This window comes from Fusarium solani (assembly GCF_023522795.1).
Source record: "Fusarium solani strain SB1 chromosome Unknown bctg00000011, whole genome shotgun sequence".
Classification (NCBI taxonomy): Eukaryota; Fungi; Ascomycota; class Sordariomycetes; order Hypocreales; family Nectriaceae; genus Fusarium; species Fusarium solani.
Genome location: NW_027072149.1, coordinates 2,094,258 through 2,115,274, shown reverse-complemented (window position 1 = coordinate 2,115,274; position 21,017 = coordinate 2,094,258). Strand labels below are relative to the sequence as shown.

General features: G+C 50.2%; 8 protein-coding genes across 8 annotated transcripts; 4 read left to right on the top strand and 4 right to left on the bottom strand.

Annotated features, from left to right (window-relative positions):
* Nucleotides 1-135: 135 nt before the first annotated feature.
* Nucleotides 136-1,853, bottom strand: MRS44_015803 (uncharacterized protein; the record flags this gene model as incomplete). Its single annotated transcript, XM_065619356.1, has 3 exons — nt 136-724; nt 818-1,530; nt 1,602-1,853. The coding sequence occupies 3 exons, from the start codon at nt 1,851-1,853 to the stop codon at nt 136-138; spliced, it is 1,554 nt and encodes a 517-aa protein (XP_065475428.1).
* Nucleotides 1,854-4,822: 2,969 nt separating this feature from the next.
* On the top strand, nt 4,823-6,273 carry MRS44_015802 (uncharacterized protein; the record flags this gene model as incomplete). Its single annotated transcript, XM_046272866.2, has 4 exons — nt 4,823-4,940; nt 4,991-5,283; nt 5,338-5,446; nt 5,498-6,273. The coding sequence occupies 4 exons, from the start codon at nt 4,823-4,825 to the stop codon at nt 6,271-6,273; spliced, it is 1,296 nt and encodes a 431-aa protein (XP_046130050.2).
* A 222-nt stretch (nt 6,274-6,495) lies between these two features.
* MRS44_015801 (uncharacterized protein) lies at nt 6,496-8,742 on the bottom strand (the record flags this gene model as incomplete). The annotated part of the gene is made up of 1 exon (XM_046276768.2): nt 6,496-8,742. One exon carries the CDS (start codon nt 8,740-8,742, stop codon nt 6,496-6,498), a length of 2,247 nt encoding a protein of 748 aa, XP_046130051.2.
* A 905-nt stretch (nt 8,743-9,647) lies between these two features.
* On the bottom strand, nt 9,648-11,255 carry MRS44_015800 (uncharacterized protein; the record flags this gene model as incomplete). Its single annotated transcript, XM_046281388.2, has 3 exons — nt 9,648-10,577; nt 10,644-11,050; nt 11,105-11,255. The coding sequence occupies 3 exons, from the start codon at nt 11,253-11,255 to the stop codon at nt 9,648-9,650; spliced, it is 1,488 nt and encodes a 495-aa protein (XP_046130052.2).
* A 2,245-nt stretch (nt 11,256-13,500) lies between these two features.
* MRS44_015799 (uncharacterized protein) lies at nt 13,501-15,419 on the top strand (the record flags this gene model as incomplete). The annotated part of the gene is made up of 3 exons (XM_046282100.2): nt 13,501-14,047; nt 14,127-15,004; nt 15,084-15,419. The coding sequence occupies 3 exons, from the start codon at nt 13,501-13,503 to the stop codon at nt 15,417-15,419; spliced, it is 1,761 nt and encodes a 586-aa protein (XP_046130053.2).
* A 274-nt stretch (nt 15,420-15,693) lies between these two features.
* Nucleotides 15,694-17,574, bottom strand: MRS44_015798 (uncharacterized protein; the record flags this gene model as incomplete). Its single annotated transcript, XM_065619355.1, has 1 exon — nt 15,694-17,574. The coding sequence occupies one exon, from the start codon at nt 17,572-17,574 to the stop codon at nt 15,694-15,696; it is 1,881 nt and encodes a 626-aa protein (XP_065475427.1).
* An 812-nt stretch (nt 17,575-18,386) lies between these two features.
* On the top strand, nt 18,387-18,824 carry MRS44_015797 (uncharacterized protein; the record flags this gene model as incomplete). Its single annotated transcript, XM_046282102.2, has 1 exon — nt 18,387-18,824. One exon carries the CDS (start codon nt 18,387-18,389, stop codon nt 18,822-18,824), a length of 438 nt encoding a protein of 145 aa, XP_046130055.2.
* A 484-nt stretch (nt 18,825-19,308) lies between these two features.
* Nucleotides 19,309-20,986, top strand: MRS44_015796 (uncharacterized protein; the record flags this gene model as incomplete). Its single annotated transcript, XM_046282103.2, has 3 exons — nt 19,309-20,108; nt 20,156-20,389; nt 20,443-20,986. The coding sequence occupies 3 exons, from the start codon at nt 19,309-19,311 to the stop codon at nt 20,984-20,986; spliced, it is 1,578 nt and encodes a 525-aa protein (XP_046130056.2).
* Between the last annotated feature and the right edge of the window lie 31 nt (nt 20,987-21,017).

Genomic DNA, 21,017 nt, shown 5'->3' with positions numbered 1-21,017 from the left:
GACTTGATCTTCTCTGCAGCGTCAACAGCAGTTACGATTCAGGACTCATGGACTAAATGAGTGGTATTAATATATTTTTATATCAATACCTAGTCATAGTAATCAGCTATGTTTCCATCTCCAAGGCATAACATCTTATATTCGTTCGAAGTGGAACAGGGTCGTGTTGACATCCACGTTTGTGTTTGGCGACTTCCAACCAAAAACTCGTTCCTCCAGAACCAACTTCCACCCTCGTGGGACTCCAAAATCTCTCACTTCTTGAACGTGGTTGATGCTCGTCATCACATTGTTAGGTGGTGGGAGCTTCTTGGTGGCTTCGTTATAGGCCTCAGGGATCTCGTCCACATCAATAGTCACCGACTGTTTGGCGAGTTGGAAGCACCGAGATAACACTAAGGAAACCTCGAAGGCGCTCACAAAGTGAATGGCTTGGTAGCACATGATATGATCGAAAGACTCTGTGATGGTGGGGAGGACTTCCTGAACTGGGCCTATGAACACATGGTCGTAGCCTGATTCCTTTGCAAGACGAGCCATCTCTAATGAGATATTAAGTCCAATGTGACGCGAATTTTGAGTAGCCGATGATGCTCGATTGGGGTGTGACATTTGCTTGGCTCGGATCAGACGACCAAAGAGACCAGTGCCACAGGCAATGTCCAAAAGACTACCGTCAAAGTTGAACTTGGACAAGAGGCGGCCCAAGACCTCTTCTGCAGAGCTTTGGGGGTTGTACTGGGCGTCATATTGGGGTGCAACTCGGTTGTACACCTTACCGATAAGATCCTGGCGAACATTGTCATATGTCTCTCACCGCATCATGTACGATGCCATCATGATGTTCAACAGAGCGCGATGTTCTCCAGGTAGACTGTTCCAGATTACAGTCTCTTCGTATCCAAAGTCTGGTGGGAGGAAGACTGCAGGTATGGGGTTGACCTCGATGACGACGGGCTTGCCATCGGGTTTGATGCGGATGTCGACGTTTCCCCAAGAACCGCCAGCCATGTCGTTGACTTGGAACGCCTCCACAGCTAACTTCTGGAGCATGTCGAAGAGCTGTGGGTCGTCTTCGCGATTGACGAGACTTTCAGACAACTCGGGATGAAACTTGATGTCAAAGGTGAGGAAGCGGTACTTGTTACTGGCATCCTCGCTGGAAGGGTAGTTGTAAATGGTAGGATTCAGTGCGATAGGTGTTTTCCCAATTCCAATCACCACAACCGAGTAATCGATCCCCGGAATGAATTCTTGCACAATGATGTCGTCAGGAAGATCATAGACCGTGGCCGGCTTCATCTCCAGAGGTGGGGTTGGGGGCTTGCTCTTGTCGGTTGGGGGATAACCCAAGGCCCTCAACCAGCCAGGTTGAAGCTGCCGATCAATGTTGGCGATGGATGCATCACGTTCCTCTGCTGTAAAGCAGATGGATTTGTCAGACAAGAACTGGCTGGCACAGCTCCGCGCAGCCTTGACAATGACAGGAAATACATCGGGGTCTGCTGAGGGTACTGGAGGGCTCCCCTTCTTGCGAGCCGCTTCGTAAGATCCGTCTTTGACTTCCGCAGGATACGACTCCGAAGGCCGATGAACGGTACGTTGAGGCTTTCGAAGTACTCTGTAGCCTCGACGCCCGCGACTTCATCCTCAGGCTGTCCCCACATGAAGTTGATGTAAAAGTCAAACTTTTCGGTCACGGCAGTATCGATCTGCTGACGATAGTTGGCCTTGTTGATGAAGCGGTGATGGAAGGTGTGCTGCTTCACGTAGCGGCCTGGATCGGCGTACTCATCGTGCTCACGGAGAATATGGCCGTCCGGATAAGTGGCTTGAAGCACGCAGATTTGCATACTGGAGGTTCAATGGAAGAGGATAGGACTTGTATGTAATGAAAAGAGGAAGATAGAATTGCGGAGATAGGGGTTGTCGATGGGAAGCTACTTTTTTCTCATAGATTATGCGCCCAACAAAAAGGAGATTAAATAGTTGAAGGAGGTCCTAAGTTTACTCAGCTGCTCAGAGCTCGAATGATTCCGCAATTTGTGAGTTCAACGCCCATTGTGCAATTGCCGGCAGTTGAACTGAGACATGCGCGCTGCTATTGATGCTATCCAAGCAAGTTTTGGACATGCAGCGTTGTCAAGAATCTCTTCTTTCCCGTTCCGTCTAGCCGAATTGCCTCAAGATAGTTTAACGCCGGGATCATCCACACGCTAACGAGCCGGTTATTCCAACCCCCCGTCTGGTGACAAGGAAGTGCATTGCTGATCAAAGAGATATATGATGAGAATCCCTGTTGACAGGACGTCAATTCCGCATATCAGCTGAAATGATCCTTGATACAGCTCGCCACTCGCAAAGCCTTCTAGCCTTTTACAACCGCACAGAGCTGTCAAGGTGATTCAGCTTCTGCCCGAATGGGTTCATACTGACAGGTTTATGCTTGGGAGAGCTGTGATTGGGAGGGCCTCACATGTCATTGTTGAGGCCGCCTCGAACAGAACAGGGATCCCCAACGCCACCCGAGAGTTCACGGAGCCGCTATGTACTTGTGGCATTGTGGTATCCGCTCCGGTAGTTGATATGCAAATGCAGACCGCCTCGCCGTGTCAGCTACCCAGTGTACCCATCATTATCTCAATAAATGACGTCCCTGATGGAGTCTGCTTCCTTTAGGGTTAGATCAATGGGGTCCCGAGGCCTTAGTCTCTCGCACTCGGCAGATCATACTGATCTAAGGCATTTGGGGCTTCATCCCTACCTGCTATGATAGGTGCTAGAGAGTGCCATACTGCTTCCGGCGCCCTGTCTCATTCTTGCCGGCACTTTTCAAGATACCCAGGTCCAGGCCAAAAGCCACCCTGAGCTCAAGACCACTCAAAGAAGCGGGACTGAAGCTGTGACATGCTCTGCCCTATCATTACCCCTGATTAGTCGCACGACTTCTGGTGTCACAGATTGATTGGTCATTTCCTCTTGGTTTTTCCTTTCTCGTTCATTCTTCAGGGAACTATAGCCAAACTCTAGGGGAAGATTGCCTCAACTGGTAGGGTGGGTTAGGTGGAGATGAACCAAGACCCTGCCTAACACTGCGATACGTCTAAAGAATCATTCAAAGTGCTTAGGTTTCATCCAAAAACGGTTTGAATACTGTTTCATCTTCAAGGCATCTACGATTAGATTCTGCAACTGGACTCTTCCCCGCTGACGTAGATACCTAGGTCGGTTATGTTACCCTGAGTGATTGACGGGAAGATAGCCAATGCATAATTCTTTCTGTAAGCGCTGAATTTGGAGATATAGTTATGGAGGGCATGTAAGAACTAGATAAACTGTACTTTGATGAAAATACTCATGTCTTGGTGGAAATTCAGGCGGGTAGATGTACCTGAAGCTTGACTAGAATAAGATTTTATTGAAAAGACCTCAGTATTGTCAGAAAAGTTATCACGGGGACTACAATAAGGCAAAACTATCCTCAAAAATTAAATTAAAACTAGACAATTATTCTAATCACTCATAGTTCTCATTTTACGGCTAGATGCCTCATGGCTACTTCTCTGAAGCTGCGCGACCTCGATGGTGTAGGTTAGGCGTTGTGAACGTGAGGGCCTCACCAAACGCGATCCTCGCCAACATCGCATCAATTTTTCTTGCAAATCTCTTAGACATCATTCAAAAACACTATAATTAGCGCCGAGCGGAACCGCTTGTGTGGATTCCATCTCGTCCAAAACCATTCATGAAACCACAAAGATGCTATTCCCACCAGTCCCATCCTCTCAGATAAGGCCGGTGGAGAAGCACGCTAGAGGCTCTGACATCTGAGTATCGGCCAAGCAGAAACTCAAAGAAACCAATCTAGAACCAAGTGAGACAATCATCCGCCAATAACCATGTGGCACCAACCATCCAAGGTTGCAACCCATTGTTTACCTTGACTCGCGCAGCCGGACATGTGGCTGTTTATCGATTCAAAACCACCCTTTCAAGCTTAGGCTTAAAACTCGCCAAAGAAATGCGATAGGCGCCAGGCGAGCCCCTTGAAACGACCGCGTTTCTCGTCAAGCTGGTCTCAAACGCGAGCTGCCACTAAGCGACGCGAGATTCTCCACCGCGATTGAAACCCAGGGGACGGGCTTTAAAACGCGTTCGGGAGGTGTTTTTGGTTTCGTAGTTTGGGAGTGTAGGAGATCTCGGGTTAATCATGGGTGGTAGCATCGTTCGATTCATGGCCGGGAATAGCGGACGGATGGAGATGGATGCACGTCGACATCACAGCCCATTTTTTGTAGAGGATTTCCGATCTATGGGCCATAGCGGACTTGGAGATTGCAATTGACATGCAGTACCTGGCCTGTCAAAGAATTCTAGTCCATCTTTCCGGTGATATACCTCCTCACCTACTTACAATCTTCCCATCCCCTGCCTCGGCGCCTACCGAAGCATCTTGGCACTTGTGTCATCTCTCAGACGCTAGAACCCACTTGCAAGTCGCTGGCAAACGGATCCGCTCATTGGCCCCGTCGCATCGCGACCGTCAAGGACCCCTTCACACAATGCCTCCCTCGACGGTGAGACAGACGCTGTAGCAGGTACTCTACGAGATTAGCAGCGCTGGTAAGTGGTGTGATTTCTATATAGCCTCATCTTCTTCCCTCTCTTTCTGTCGCTCATCACCTTCAGTGTCAGCTCAACTATTCAATTCTCTTCTTTCGAGGTCCTGGTGACCTGTTCTTTCTAACCGTCTTTACTTTCTAACTTTGCTTCTTTGTGCTGGCACACTCCTCTTTTACATACCTCTCTCACTTTAGTCAAGATGCATTCTCTTCTTTCTTTCCTTGTCTCTTCTTCTCTACTGGCACTGGCCCACGGCCATGCTGTCATTCTCAACGCTCAGGGCGAGGATGGTTCTCCTGCCAGTGTGGGCTTTCAAGGTGAGAACTGAACAATCACCATCCGTTACTAAATACTCATTTGACTCTAGTGGATCCCGAGATCGCCCGCAACTGCACAACCATCAACCCTTGCCAGCAAGACGCGACCCTGATTCGCGACGCCGAGATTCAAGCCAATGTCGTCAACCAGTGCGGCCGAACCGAGCTGTCCGGTAACATCGATGTTGGCGAGAACACAGAGAATGCTCTCTCTGCTGGCGCTGTTACGCAGGTCCGAGCTGGCGGTGAGATTACTGTGACCATCCACCAAGTCAACGCGGATGGTGCTGGCCCGTATGTCTGTGATCTCGACGAGAGCAGCAATGCCAACCAGATCTCTCAAGTGAGTCAAGCACCTCGTTGTTCCCACGATTACACCCACTAACGCCAAACCTAGAACTTGACTGTTTTGAACAACGTCCCTGGCTCCAACGGTCTGTCCCAAGCCAAGGAACAGCAATTCAACATCACTGTCGTGATGCCTGATGACCTGAACTGTTTCGGAGGTATGTTTCCCATGAGGACCGTTAGAGACACAACCCTCTAACTTGAGACAGCTTCAACTGGCAACATCTGCACCGTTCGCTGCCGCAACAACGCCCTTGCTGGTCCCTTCGGTGGTTGCTTCGCCGTCCAACAAGTCGACACCGAAGAAAAGACCAACAGCCCGCAACAGATCACAACTGCAAAGACCCTGAAGGAGGTCACGGACCAGGTTGCAAAGAACCAGGCCGACTTCCCTGATGCCGTTGAGGCGAACCAGAACGCGGGTTCAGACGACGCGGAGCAGAACCGTGCGGCTGTCGATGCTCTCCTGGGCAACACAATTGTGACTTCGGCTTTCCCTCAGGAGACGCCTACTGTTTCTCTTGGACGTCAGCCTGATGCCACGCAAACTCCTGACGCCGGCAATGGTGGTAACAACAATGGCAACAATGGCAACAACGGCAACAACAACGGAAACGGAAACAATGGCAACGGCAACGGCAATGACAACAACAACAACGGCAATGATAACGGAACAGGGAACAACGGAAACAACAATGGTAACAACAATGGGAACGGGAACAACAACGGTGACAACGCCACCGGTAACGATGGAAATGCCAATAACGGCAACACCGGCAACACCGGCAACGACGCCGCCAACGGGGGAAACAACGGCGGTACCGACAACAATAACGGTGGCGGTAACAACGGCGGTAACGGAAACCGCGTCGGAGGCAACCGAGGTGGCCGATTCGGCGGCGGCGGTTTCGGCGGCTTTGGAAAGCGAGCCTTTTCTCAGATGCGATGGGCTAAGCGCAACTACCTTTCCGGTGATGAACATTAGAAGGTTCATGGAAGAATATGTGAATAAGGGTGATGGGAGAGGAAAAAGAGGAGTGATGGGGGTGAGGGGGAGCGGGTTAGATAAAAAATTATTAAAAAAAAGCCCTCATCACTGGGTTATCGTTCTGAATAAACTTTAGCGTGATTTGGGAAATCGCGGGATTCTTGTGAGAGTTGTGGCTTCATATTATTTTCTATGTTCTTTCCAGTACCTAAGACAAGCTCATAGCAACCCAAACACACAGTCCGGTTTGCCCTTCTCGGAGACAATCTCTTCAAACTCATTAATCCAACACTCGCCGATGAGCTCACACCCCATATACATCTCCTCATCCTTCAAAAACGGGAGGGCTCCAGAAGGAATCAAATTCCTTATCTCGGCTACCCGAAGCGGGGAATACATGTTGGGGCGAACTAGGAAGGGAACCTTGGCCCCGGGGAAGTATGCAATCAAGTCGCCGAATCTGGCAGTACTTGGAAGAAGCACGGAATGTGACTTTGGGGCTACTGGTGTATATATTGTAGCCCGGGCCTTGTAGACCCCGATTGCTCGTTGGTCGATGATGGACTCTGGGTCGTTGACTCTTTTGAAGGTTGGCTGGGATTCATCCGACCATTCGGCTGTTTTGCGAGCTCGAGAGACGAGGTGGGCTTCGATTGATCCGAATTTGGGTGGGCAGGTCTTCAAGTCCAGAAAGTTCAAGAAGGAGGATGTACTCGATGACTTGCCCAGGCTCCCTGGTGGATAATTGAGTATGTTGTCCACATTATAGTCTTCCCTTCTCCGGAGTTCCGGAGACTGGTGTACCATGTTGATCCGAACACCACGAGGAACGTGGAGCCTTTTTACAGCCGTCAGATCAAGCATATGGGCCCACAGTGTCAATATTTGAGCCTCCAGAGGATGCTTCTGGTAGACTGAGCTTTGTCGCCACTTTCGCTTGAGCTCCTCAAAGGCCAGCTCATCGTTGCCCAAGACCGAAGCCGGTGATATAGCTTCGTGTAGCTCTCCAATAACACGACCGTGAACCGCAAAAGCGCCTGTTGATAGCAAGGCGCGATAATCATTAGCCTCAACTAAGGAAGATGACTGCTTTTCAACAACCTCAATGATGGCTCGAGGCTCGAACGTTGACATATGGATACAATGCCAAGTCGGGACCCAGGATGGCAGATGAACTGTTTTGTGGTCCCTGTATTTGTAGCATTCAGGTGACAAGCGCCTCCCTTGGATTCGACATTCTTCAAGCACTGTAATTTCCAAGGCAGGGTTTCTTTCGAGCAGCTCCCCTTCTTGCATGCTAAACGGCTTCTGGCCGGATATAATCTGTTGCCAGTAATCATTTTCGGCGAGCCAGAGACGTTGCAGTTCAATGAGGTAATCGACCGTAGATGACCTGTTGAGATAACTTAGGGGTCGATAATCCTTTCTGGTGGTCATCACGTCCATGGCAAATTTCGCGTAGACGCTATTCGTAGGGTTTGCGTAATCAATAGTGTCGAGCTCTTTCCAACCAAAGCCCGTGCTGATGCCTAGCAGGGCAAAGATCTTGTCCCTTGGGTCTGAAGCCATGAGGTGGCGAGCTCGGACGAGCATGTCGAGGATGTCGGTTGTGGCATCATGCGAGGTGCAAGTCTGTATGTACCAATCTGGCAGATAGCTCACCTGGCCCTTTGCGAGATGAAAGGCCACTCGAGCCTGCCAGATACGGCGTAAGTTGTCCGATAAATCCTGCTGCTGAAGACTCAGCCCATAGCGGTCGTGGGCTCGCTTTTCCAGAATCACCAGCTTGCAAAAGTCATCCCAAGCAACCCCACGAGGGCCGCATTGGATCATGACCTCTTTGGAGACGACAACCTCTTGGAAAACCCACACTCTGCTGAACCAGTCGCGGGTCAAGACGTCGAGGTACACATCGTGAAGTTCACCGCGGAAGTCGACTTGATCCTCTATTGCTACTGGGAGGGTGTAGTCCTTCTCCCTATATCGATTGAGGGCCCAGGTGCTGTTGCGTTCCAGAAAGTTCCAGGCCGAGTAGCCAGTGTTGCCGCCTGTTTGGCCACCGAGATAGGCCACTGTCTGCGTCGCAGATTCGTAGATCTGGCGCATCTGTTGTACTTGATGGTTCCGCTCCTCGGTATGTGCTTGATCAATGCATAACGCATCCACCCAGAGCCATACTGGCTGATCTCGCCGTCTAAGATGACGAAGCGCGTCCTCGAGATTGGCCGTGATTGGCAAATAGTCGCCGCCGATATAAATCGCGCATGGGTTGCTTTCATCGCCCCAAACATAAGAGAGAGCGGTATATTCGGTGACCTCGGAGAGCTCAAAGTGTAGGAGAGCGCATTCCAGGTCATCGTCGTCCTCGTCAGCTTCAAGGAGGAAGAGGAGGCGAATCGACCCTGTCTCAAGAGGCTCATATTCGTAAAGCTTGGCAGTTGATGGGGCTTCCTCGGGCGATGGCATCCCTGGAGCCGCTACAGCGGCCTCAGCTTCCCCGAGGAAGAACTGTCGTTGATGTCGAGGTCAGCTAAGTTTGCTTCCATTGTGACCTCGTCAAGAGCACGAGGGAGATGTTTTGTTTTGTGGTGATCTGACAGAATGTGGGGAAGACGGTAGCCAACAGACTCTAGGCTGCCGTCTTACATAGGCAGGATTGATAAAATACACATGGTAATTGCATAGCTTACTATTGCTATTTGCATAATTGACTTGTGAGATGGGCATTAAAAATTCCTTTATTTTTTTCATGGATGAAACTCTTATGAGAGCTATTAGATTATTCAGATTACCAACCTATCGACCGATAATGGGAATTTTAGGTGACTAGACTTCTCACCTACCGCGACAAGCAGTTGTCCGAGACCTCGCATGTCAAGAAGGAAATGATGCAGATAGCCGGTGAAGGCGGACGAGTCTCACCAGAGTCTTAAATCTCAGGCAGTTAACCCACCGAACAGTGAGTGCTGCGCCTCTTCTGATGTAATCGAGTTAACTAGCCACTCCCCACTCTTTATTGATTCTATTCTCTCGTCATGAGAATGTGTTAAACTATGCTGGCTGGTCAAGATGCGCAATCCTCTCTAGGGTTAACGTTCGAGGAGCTGCAAGCCCATTGCAGGAAAATATTCCTTCATTCAGGTTGGATGCAATGAGATCACCTCTGTGTATTAGTGGAGGCGGCACTCAGTTAACCGGCTGATAGGAGTGCTTGGGGAGGGGGTTAAGTGCATTCTTGGCAATGGAACAGAATTATGTAGCCGTACGTCAGGAATGAGATGGGCAAGTGTGGAATCTTCGTTATCTACTTATGATATAATTGACAAACAGCGCAGATAAGAAACGGCATCCACAACAATCTTTCCTCCCATCTAAGCCAAAGCAACCTTGGCACCTCCAGGCACTAGGTCAGTGAAGACTCGCTTAGGATCGTACTTGTCCCTGATGGCCTTGAGCTTCCGCAAGTTGCGAGCCCCATAAGCCGGGAAGGTTTCAGGGATCTGGGACTTCTGAATGTCGCTGAGGTACATGAACGGAAGCGGTCCAAAGCCCGCCGCGGAAAGCTTCTCTCTGATCTTGGCGTTCGCTTCGGCGTGCACTCCAAGCACGCGTTCGTCGTCTTCAGGGTTCGACCAAAGAGGGCTCTCAACGTACCAGATCGCCGGACTGTCGTCGCTTCCTAGACTCATTGCGTTTCTGGGTGGTGCCGAAGTCACGATGGGCGTGATTGGGAGCATGTTGAAAGCGGTTGAGAAACCTTGGACGTCGGCCAAAGACGCGATGGACTCGTAGTATGTGTCAAAAGCGATTCTTGCAGCTGTAGCGTTGGCGGCACTAGTCAACCAGTGAAAGGTGGCTCGCGTGCCAAGGGGAGGGGCATAATTGAACTCGTTGGACCATTGACCCATTGTCGTGCGTGTGATGTTTCCTCTTGTAATGGGTAGGATGGGTGCCGTAAAATTCTCCAGACCAAGCGGCACATCGCCCTCGCCGCTATACCAAAGGTATCCGTCAAACGAAATATCGGGGCTACGGGACGGCACCCAGCGGGTTTGGCCCTCGAAGGAAGCCTTGGGGTATTGTGCGCCGTAAAGTGCAAACTGCTCGACACCCTTGATGTACTTCTCTGACACGCCTGGACCCCAAGAGACTGTTCCAATAAGGGCCGAAGAAATGGGAATGGTATGCAGAGTGGCCTCTGTGACAACACAGTAGTTGTTGCCGCCTCCAACCAGCGCCCAGAATAGGTCTTGATGTTCATCAGCACTGGCCGTCACCAGTGTGCCATCAGCAAGAACACACTGAATTGCGGTAAGACCTTGTTAGATGGCTGAATTCCACACGGAAGGGTGGGCGATATAACTTACATCCAGAGAGGCAGCAATGTTGGACATTCCGTATTCATAGGCCATGAAACCAAAGGGCCCGCCTCCCAGAATCGCACCAACGATACCACCATTGCCAGAGCGAATGCCGTTGGCCGTGACACCAAATTGATCCAGATAGGCGTACAATGGAGGCCAGGTAACACCAGCCCCAATTTTGACGGTCTTGCGGTCGTCTGAGATGGCCATGGTGCTAAGATTCGTCGTAGCCATCATAATACCCTCCGGTCCGATGTTGCCAGCGTTGTCGATGGGCATGGCACCTCCACCGCGAATGGCGAATTGGACTTGGTGCTCCTGAAAGGTGTGAAGCGCAAACTGCACATCTTTCGCGGACTGTGGAGCGAAGATGCAGGATGGTCCTAGGTGCGTCGTTGAGGTCCAAGAGTCTATGCACCTTCTATCAGTGACGTTGGATCGTGCTTGGGACGTGGCCATCTTACATTCGTTCTCAAACTTGTATCGTTCCGAGTCGGGAAAAAAGGTTTTGTCAGGATATTTGGAAGACAACGCATTACAGCCGTCGTCAACAGCAGCGGATGACACCACCGACAGGAGCGCGGTGAGTCCGAGGAGAGAGGCTTGCAGAGACATTTGACGTTGATTGAGAGATGTCACAACGTGTTCTCAAAGTGCGGTGTCTTCTGCGTGTACTGGTGAAACGCATTTCTTGGGGCAGATACCTTCACCTTTATATATCCACTGAGTCTAGAAGATCACATAGCAGGCGCGTAGTGTGTCAATTCTCAGTCCCCCTCCCGAATCCAACCCCGCGAGGACTAGCTCAAGAATAGAGCATAACAGCAAATTAACTGGAATTTCGCTAAACCAAAATTCGTTTATAGTTTGTCTTAGTGGGCTTGATAATATCTCCGCGAATCTGTATAAGCTTCTTACCTGTTGCGGGGGATCTGGCCACTGACAGCGCGATCCGGATCCTCCGTCCTCGGATATGCAGGGACTACCAAGGGGGCAAGCGGCGAAACTATGCTCGGAGTCGACGGACGAAGAAAGGGCCGCGTTGCTCTTGAATGCCTGCTTTACGGCTTAACCTACCGGACAAGATTCCGGGGGACTTTGACCGCGCTGCCAAGCCTTTCCAAGTCCTGGCTAGTGTTACACTCGGAGATAAGGACATAATTCTCTCAAGAGAGGAAGTGGAGGGTATTGATGATTGCGTCGAGTTCCAATTTGCCAAGTATCCGGATCGTTTCAAATTAATCATCTTTACAGGATACACACAGGATTAGGTTAAACAGTAAACTTATTATCGGAACAAAGGTGGAAAAGTGACAGATGTCCGAAGCTAGCATGCCGTTACAGATCGCCGTTTATGCATAAGATGCACTTTAAGCTTAAAACACGCCACAGTGACGCACGTCCATGTAGTTCGTGCTGGAACCGAAACCGAAACCGTGACCGAGATCCAGATCCAGACCGACTCGGCAGTTGGGAAAAGATTGGCTGCAACCCTTGACAGCCGCGCATTGTCCCTTTTCAATCGCAGTACTTTGACTGTCCGAAGCCCGCAGATCGACTCGCACGCACGTAATTAACTCCGGGTCCGTTTCAATGCCCGACCGGCACCTGGCTGTGGTGTTCGGTATATATCCATGATCTGCTAAGGTTAATCTATTGCACCTGAACCACTGGGAGCTACCCTTGACCTATGTTTGTCTCCGTCTTCCGTCAAAGACACTCGTCGGCTCACTACGAAGCGAAGCAGCCTTGTGGTCTGAAGGATGCTTTCTCTTCATTCCTTTGGTACTAATTACACTTGGAGTTGGATCTTCGTCACATCCAACATGTAGGTGAGCCGGTTGAATGGGAGCAGGCTAACGATGCAAATGTACCTCGCAATCTTCTGTACAGTAGTTGTAGACGGCAGTCTTCAATTCATTACTGCGTATATTGGCCCAGAAGCTCGGCTCAAATACTCCAAAATTGGGATCTGATACTTGACAGGCGCATTCAACCTCCACTTCAACAAAATAAACAATACGTATCAAATCGAGATCATCATACCAAGTTTCCATGTACTTCCGCATGTTTCACGGGTTTGACAACCGGACCGATATCACATTCGTGCAATCATTTCTATCTCCTACTCGCATTGCACGTTAAAAAAAAAAAAATAACTTGGTTGATTACAGTATCAGACGTTGAACCTTGGTCTGTACCATAGTACCATGTCGGAGTCTTCGCTTTTGATGTCCTTTTTTGAAGTGGGTTCACCACTGGGCGAGGTTCTAGAGTTTCTCGATGGTATGGAAACTTGAGTTTTGATTCATACTGCTTGCCTCCCGCTATAGTAGCATTCTTGTATCAAGACCTATAGTAGTTCATATCTCCCTCCCTACCCGATTATAGTTGGGCCAAGCCTTTGGGACAAGGTTCGGTAGTTAGTTACTGTAGGGAGGGAGCTTTGTCAGACCATCCCTGCTAGTGATACCGCCCAAGTACGGAGTAGGTCCCACTATGATACCTCGCTCATTAAGATGGAACAAGGTAACATGGTTCACTTCTCTTACTTCTTTTGCGCAACTACCGAGCCTGCGATATACCTAATTACTAAGTTTCCAGATAAAATGACTAAATAACGCTATACATCTGCTTTCGCTCTCGCACCCGGTATCGGTTCCGTATATCCAGCTTGGATTTGTAAGAGCGCCTTGATCATTGAATGGCTGATGCAGATGGTACACTACGGATTTGAGCCGTGAAAAAGGGTCTCTGATTTTGTTCAAGTAACAAGGTGTTCTTGCGACGAGTCTATGTCCACCAGCAATCACGGGATACTCCTGAGAAACACACTCTCCCCATCTTAGTATTCGTTCTAATGAAGCTATACACGTTCCTGCAATGTATTGCCATTTTGGCTTGGGCTATCTCGCCAGGCAATGCCGCTACTACGGCCTACAAGACATGCCGCAAACTTCCAAAAGATCCCGATTGGCCCAGTCCTAAAATATGGGAGGCAGCACTACCAGGTGTAATCCCGATACAACACAATGCTACGACTGGTCCTCTCCCGAATTATCGATTCCGCGCACACTCCATTGAAGACGTCCAGGCTGCCGTACGGTTTGCCGCTGAACAAAACGTCCGCCTCTCTGTCATCACCACAGGGCATGACCAGCTTGGTCGAAGCGACGCTGGGTCTGGTCTTCTGCTTGATCTGTCTTTTCTCAGAGGCGTCAAGATTCACGAATCTTTCATTTCAACCGAGAGCGGTACAGACAGGCTAAACCACTCGGAAGAGCCCAATGTCATCACTCCAGTCCCGGGTGTTCAAGCTGCTGTTACGTTTGGGCCGGCGGCAGCTGGACTCTATCTCAACTATGCACTTGACCCCTCTGGCTTATTCACCGTGAGCGGAGCTGCAGGTAAGTGCAAGGCAAGAGGCGACATGCAAAAGTTTGCCTTGCCCTTCTGCCAGAATAATCAGCGGCTAACTTGGTGTAGCAACTGTGGCTGTAGCCGGAGGATGGGGGCAGAATGGTGGCTACGGGCCACTCACCTCTCAGTACGGTCTTGGAGTCGATCAGTGGCTCGAAGCTAAAGTAGTGACACCCGACGGGCAGCTTCGCATCGTCAACGACAAGACAAACAGGGATCTCTTCTGGGCCATCCGTGGAGGTGGCGGCAGTACGTTTGGTGTCGTTGTCGAAGCCACCTGGAAGGTGTATCCTACAGTCCCGATGACCGGGTTCAACTGGTGGATTAACTCAACCCTCACAGGTCCAAACTCGACTGACTATGAAGTTGGTCGGACACCAGTGAGCGAGGCTATGGAATACCTTTTGCCTAAGTTACCAGACCTCCAGGAGAAGGGCATCACGGCGTACATTTATGCTTCGCCGACCAGCGTTCGATGTTACGCCATTCATCCAGCAGATCGGTCTGGCATAGCGAATGCCAACGCCGTATGGGGCCCGATTTTGTCCAAGATGCAGGAATTCCCAGGTATGAAGCCTTTCCAGTCGCGACCATACGACTTTGTCGATTACAAGGACTTCTTCGACACAACCTACGGCCCGCTTCCAAATCCTGGAGATGCGCCCACCCTTCCTTACAATCGCGGTATCGTCCCCTTTGACACTCGATTGCTCGGAGCCGAGCACTTCCGCAGTCCCAACATAACCTTTGCGTTGCGTGAAACGAGAGGCAACTATGGTATTTTGGTTTGCTCCCCGGGTGGAAGATTCGGAGATGGGTCTGAGACCTCAAACAATCCGGGATGGCGGAAGGCTGTGGCACTCCTCGTTGGGTTCAAGACGAATACAACCAACGTAGACGGGCTACGGCGTCTTGCTCCCGACATGGGGACATATATCAATGAGGTTTGTTTGGTCCCCCATCGCAACATTTTCCCTATGCTTCAAAAGAATCAGAACAAATTACTAACATCTCACCCTCCAGGCGAGTACAGAACAGGAACACTGGACTACGGCATTTTGGGGCACAAATTACCCACGCCTTTCTAAGATCAAATCCGAGATCGACCCAAACATGACGTTCTGGACCAGCCCTGGAATCAATGCTGACCACATGGAAGTGGTCGATGGGCGTGCTTGTCTCATTGATCCCCCTCCCGACGGGCCCTCTCTGATCCCTCCACCAACCGACAGACATGTCATCGCAGATCTAGCCAAAAATGGGCATTTTCTTTTTGGGAACAGGGAGCTAATAGGCACCGCGTACCCGGCTCCTGGAACGTGGGAGGGCTTACAGTCTCCCGAACAGCAATCAGCCTAGTTTTGACTTGATTGCATATCTCGCAGTGCTTTACGTGGCGGCGTGCAACCACAGAGCAGCCACCGATTTCTATTCTTGATGATCATGGATGTCACCCTGTGAACCGATCCTAGCAGGCGTCACTAAGCATCATATTTATATAGCAGTTGAATGCAATATCTACAAGTTCCTTATCCTCTGACGATATCCAAAGTGGTCAAACCATTGGCCCGCTGTAAGAGAAGAAGGAAGGATTGAATGTAGATTAATTCGTAGCTGTAATAATTCTGTCTTGTTAAACCAAGTCCACCCACCGAACCTCATGCTTCGAAGGACGTTTGTGATGAGCGTCCACAAAGGACTGCCGATACTCCTTGATAGCATCCTCCGTGATATCAGTCCCCGGATACTTCCAGAAAGCAGCCTGACTCACGACACGAAAGGTCTCGTCTTCCTGCTGTCTGAGTACAAAAGGTGTTGAAAGACCAGGGAAAACACAAACAGCATCTCCTACAGAAGCCGAAACATCGTTTCTGACTAGGTCCCCTGTGATACCATTGTGCAGAACAAAAAGACCATGCCCGAGCATGGAAGTCTGCAGATCCCGGTCTCTTGCTAGTCCATCTGCTCCTTCTAGCTGTCGTCGAGAGTTGAAGTAGTTGCTGTACTCTTCAATGGGTTGGCTCTGGACCATACATGAGTAGGCCATCAAGAAACTCTGCTCGATAGTAGGGTCTCTTTCAAGCCTCTGGACGGTAAAGATATCAGCAAGATGATATCTGAACCACTGCCGCATGACATGTAGTCTCGTAGCCTGTATAATTGACGCAGCAGGTTGAATGATTGCCTTGTCACAGTCCAAAAAGACAGACGGCACAATCGTCCCAGTTGTCGGGTCTGGTTGCACTGGACCAAATACAGACACACATCTCCCGAGTAGAATTGCCGGCATTGCAAGGATCTTTCTATCCTCAGACAATGAAATGCAGGCTCCTGTTCTTTGACTGTTGTTGATCTTTGCGTTGAGAGTCTGTCTCAGATCTGGTGTCCAGGAGGGCACACCCTCAAGTCTACCCACAGCGCCAAGATTCAACACCCGAGGGTCTCTCGTCTCAGCAAGTATAAAGGCCGTGAACTTATGATACAAATACTCGAAGGGTTTCGTATAATCAGGAAATAGTGCCTCGGGTAGCGGATTGCAGTCAAGCAACCCAAGAAGTGCGTATATGTGGTCGTGAGGAACTGTCGCTTTCAACTCGGTAGATTCGCCAATGAGTTGGAGAATATCAAGCGCGCATTGCCATTCATTCTCTTCTCGATTGGTTTGTTCCCGATGAAGCCTTGTGTTAAGGATCTTCCTGTAAATCTCCTCAACAGCTTTGAATCGGACAGGGCTTCGGGCCAAGAATGTGATGAGTAGTTGTCCATCTGTGGATGGGTCTAGCAACCTAACCCACGTCCTAAAGAAGATGTCGTAGCCAAAAATATGTGGCCCGCATAGGAGTATCGGTGGTTTCTGGGAGAGGACTGCTTCTTGAAGAATCCAGACACGTCGGAACCAAGGTCGTTGGCCAATGTTGATCAATGCCTGCCGCAGACGTCGGACTTCTTCCGCAGCTTCAGCACTCGTATAAGCACTTTCTCGAAAAGCGCTGATTTGTCCGTCTGCGAAGTTGCCGTCACTCGGAGAGTTGGCATGACCTCCAAATTGCTCGAGCCTCTCTGCCAACTCGCGGACAGCATCTTGCTCAACATCATCCACGGGGCCGAGCCAAGCCAAAACATGTTCGCATTTGCCATAGATCTCAGACATTCGTGGAACCTGAATAGCCTTCTCCTTGTGATTGTTCTGGTCAATGCAGATGGCATCGATCCAGATGAATGCGCCATTTGTGTCACGATCGCACCCCAAGAACTGCCGGCGGTATTCGCGCAACGCGTCGTACAGGTTCCTTGTCACCTGGAATGAGCACCCGTTAACTTCAATTAACGCCGGGTTTTCTCGTGCGCCCCAAACATAGGACAACGCCCAGAACTTGGGCTTGCTGTCTAGTCTGACGTGAATGAGCTCGCAAGTGATGCGCTCTGAGTCCCCCGGCGCGACTGACAAAAGCCGAATCGCGTCGGGCAGTAGAGGCTCATAGTGAAAGGATTTTTCTTCGTTTGATGAAGTCATTGGAGTGGGCGAAGGACGAGAGTTGACATCGTTGGAAGTGTTGGAAGGACTGTGCAACCCAGGGCAGGATTCGAACCCAGGTCACGTGGTTTTTCCATGTCCCCGGTACACGCTCAGGTTCTATGATAAACTTGGTTGCCAATCACTCTGGCTCTATTATTTCGATATGGAATACAAGGTCAAAATGAAATCATGCTGCGCCTTTGAGCCGCCTTCATCATGGCCTGTCTAACTCGCCTGCAACGTTGAGCACGAAGGGGAAATAACGGTTATTTCGAGATTTGTGCCAGATGAAAGGCCGAGTAAACCTGTAGCGATATTTTGCGGTGAAGAAGTAGTTGCATGTGTAAGCCGACCGGGTGAAACATCCGGCAGTACATAGCTGTGGGCAGAGCAGACGAGTGACCCTCTTATATATTCAGGTCCAAGTAACCTTGCCATGGTTTTTATTCCGTGCGAAAGACGCCGAAAAATTGTACGATTGGTCGCAATCCAGACACAAGATCGCTGTACGCAAGTTGCAGTGGCTTACACAGGACGATAGGTTTGCTGTCATGGTATGATTGCCGAAGGGTGGCATATCTTGCCGTACCTCTCTTTCGACCAAGCCGAGGTATCTTTGGGCCACGTAACCGGAGCAGAGCAGGTTTTGTACCTTGCGGATATCAAGTACTATAAATTTCATGATTTTTTCCACGCTTTCTTCGACCTATCCCACCTCACCCCAAGGCAGAAGCAAGCAGTGTTTGTCTAGGCTCCTCAGCTCAGCATCATCGGACAGAGTTGACAACCTAGCCAGCTTTGTATTCATTATGCAGCTCTCATCTCTTCTCCTGGGAGTACTCGCAGCGACTGCTAAGGGAAGCTCATTCGTCCTCGGTGACTTCATCATCTTGAACCCCGTCACCCTCAGCGTCGACGCGCAGCCTCGAGTCTGGTTCAACTTCGGAGAAGGCGTCACGCCTGACAGCAACATTCTGGAACTTGGCAAAATAACCGGCAACAGGGGCACCGGCCTACTCTGTGCCGAACAAGACTGCCCTCTCGGGTTCTCAGTTGGAGCCTGCACTGGATGGTTGAAGAGTGCTGATGGGGAATCTGCAATCATCCACGCGATCGGACCGGGGTTCGATGTGGAGAATATGGTTTGTTTCAAGGATCATGGCTACAGTGCAGGAGGTATTGCGAAGTCGGGGCGTGTCAAGAGTTTCTATCGTTGCAGTCTTGGATCGGAGGTGCAATGCACTTGAGCTGGTGTCATGGATCGAGAATGTGCTTGCTTGACAAGAGCTACTTAAGCGAACTGGGATTGCCCTAAGCGACTTGAATCCAAACTTGAAGGAAAAGCCATCATATGTGACATCTCTAGAGTTGACAAATTATTATCACAAAAGCTTTACATGTTTTATGACACATGTCACACCGCTGATCTCCCTTCCGAGTCTCTTTAGGGATACCATCTTGACTGTCTGGGTTTGAGTCACCCTTCCCCTGAAGCTTACCCTAGTGCCCGTCTTTTTAGCTCCGACTCGCCTCGGAGAGAAAGGCTTGTCCCCACAATCCTGTTGACATTTTCTCCACCATGGAAGGGCGCAGTTTAGACATTGTTGAGCGCGAAGGAACGGGCAGGGCGCGATGAGTCAAGTGGGAGTCAGTGGCTTTCATGTATAATTACTGCCATCAACTAACTTGACGACTTTTTTCTCTTCACTCAACACTAATTGACGAATCATCATGGCGACTCAGACGGAAACCCTCGTATTAGCACCAATTCCACACCCGGGCCTCGAGTCTGGAAGCGACACTCAATTGCCCAGCACCGATAGTGTCTCGGGATGTTCCGATATCGAGCAAGTCCGACCGGCCTCGCGCTTCCGAAAGGCGGCTGTGACTTTTCAGCTTTCTGGTGTCAACTTTGCTTCTAGCGCTGCAAATGGTCTCATCGTTGTTGGTCTCCCTCGAATGACACAGGACCTCGATTTGCCCCAGTCGCTTGCCTTTTGGCCATCTTCCGTTCCCGGATTGGCGACAGCGTCCACTCTGCTGATTGCTGGTGCTATTGCCGATGTCATTGGTCCACGATCAGTTGACTTGCTTGGATGCATCACCAACGGCGCCCTCATGCTTGCATGTGCATTCATCCAAAAGGGTGAGGAATTGGTTGTCCTGAGGGCACTACAAGGCGTCGCCCTCGCTCTGCACTTGTCCAGTTCTGTATCCCTCGTCACCAAGATCTTACCCCGCGGTCGAGGACGCAACTTTGCCTTTGCTTGTCTCGGACTAAGTCAACCGCTTGGTTTCTCTTTCGGTCTTGTCATCGGCGGTATTTTGGTTGATACCATTGGATGGCGATCGGGATGGTATCTTTACGGAGGCATCACTCTGGTGCTGTCAGCTGTTGGCTTCTGGTCCTTGCCGAAGTCCGCTCCACTTGGAACACTTCAGGATGTTGTGCATAGCCTGAAGACCAAGGTCGACTGGGTTGGTGCTTTGCTCGCCTCAGCTTTCATGGCCTTGATTTCGTATTTCCTCGCGTAAGTTGACGCTCCTCTGATCCTGACAACGGCTAACCAGCTTGCAGCATCATCAGCACAGACGTTTACCGCATTAAAGAGCCTGCTAGCATCGTGATTCTCTGCCTCGGCGTTGTGGCTCTGCCTTTGTTTATCGGCTGGATGCGTCGTCAGCACACATCAGGCCAACCGGCTCTTATCCCCAACTCGTTTTGGGAAAACTCTGCCTTTGCTAGCATCTGCGCGACAATTGCCTTGTCCTTTGGAGTGCTGACCTCACTAGAACTATTTGCCAGCCTCTTGTGAGTTTCCTTTCACTGCAACACTGGAGGTCGATAACTAACTATAAACAAAGCTTCCAAGAGATCCAACATCTTTCGGCACTCCAAGCTGCGATTCGAATTCTTCCCAGCATCGTTGTCGGAGTCTCTCTCAACTTCTCCACTGGCCTCTTTGTGCACAAGGTCCCAGCACTCTGGCTCGTTGTCACCACTTGCATCCTTTCAGCAGGTTCTCCTTTGCTCATGGCGACCATCGAGCCAAGCTGGTCTTATTGGACAAGCGCATTCTTCGCTCAACTCTTGATGCCCTTCTCTGCCGATGTTCTCTTTACAGTGGGACTAATTATTGTCACTGAGATGTTTCCCGATGATAAGCAATCCATCGCCGGTGCTGTCTTTAACACTGCATCGCAGTTTGGAAACGCATTCGGATTGGCCGTCATGCAGGTCGTCTCTACGCTCGTGGCCAAAGACCATGATGGAATGAAGCCCTCTGAGGCTCTGTTGGAGGGATACAGGGCAAGCTTCTGGACCATGTTTGCGTTCATGATGGCATGCGTTGTAATTGCGGGAGCCGGGTTGCGAAAGACGGGTAAGATTGGGCTGAAGCAGGATTAAAAGTTGATGTGCATTTTGGAGTAAAACCCTT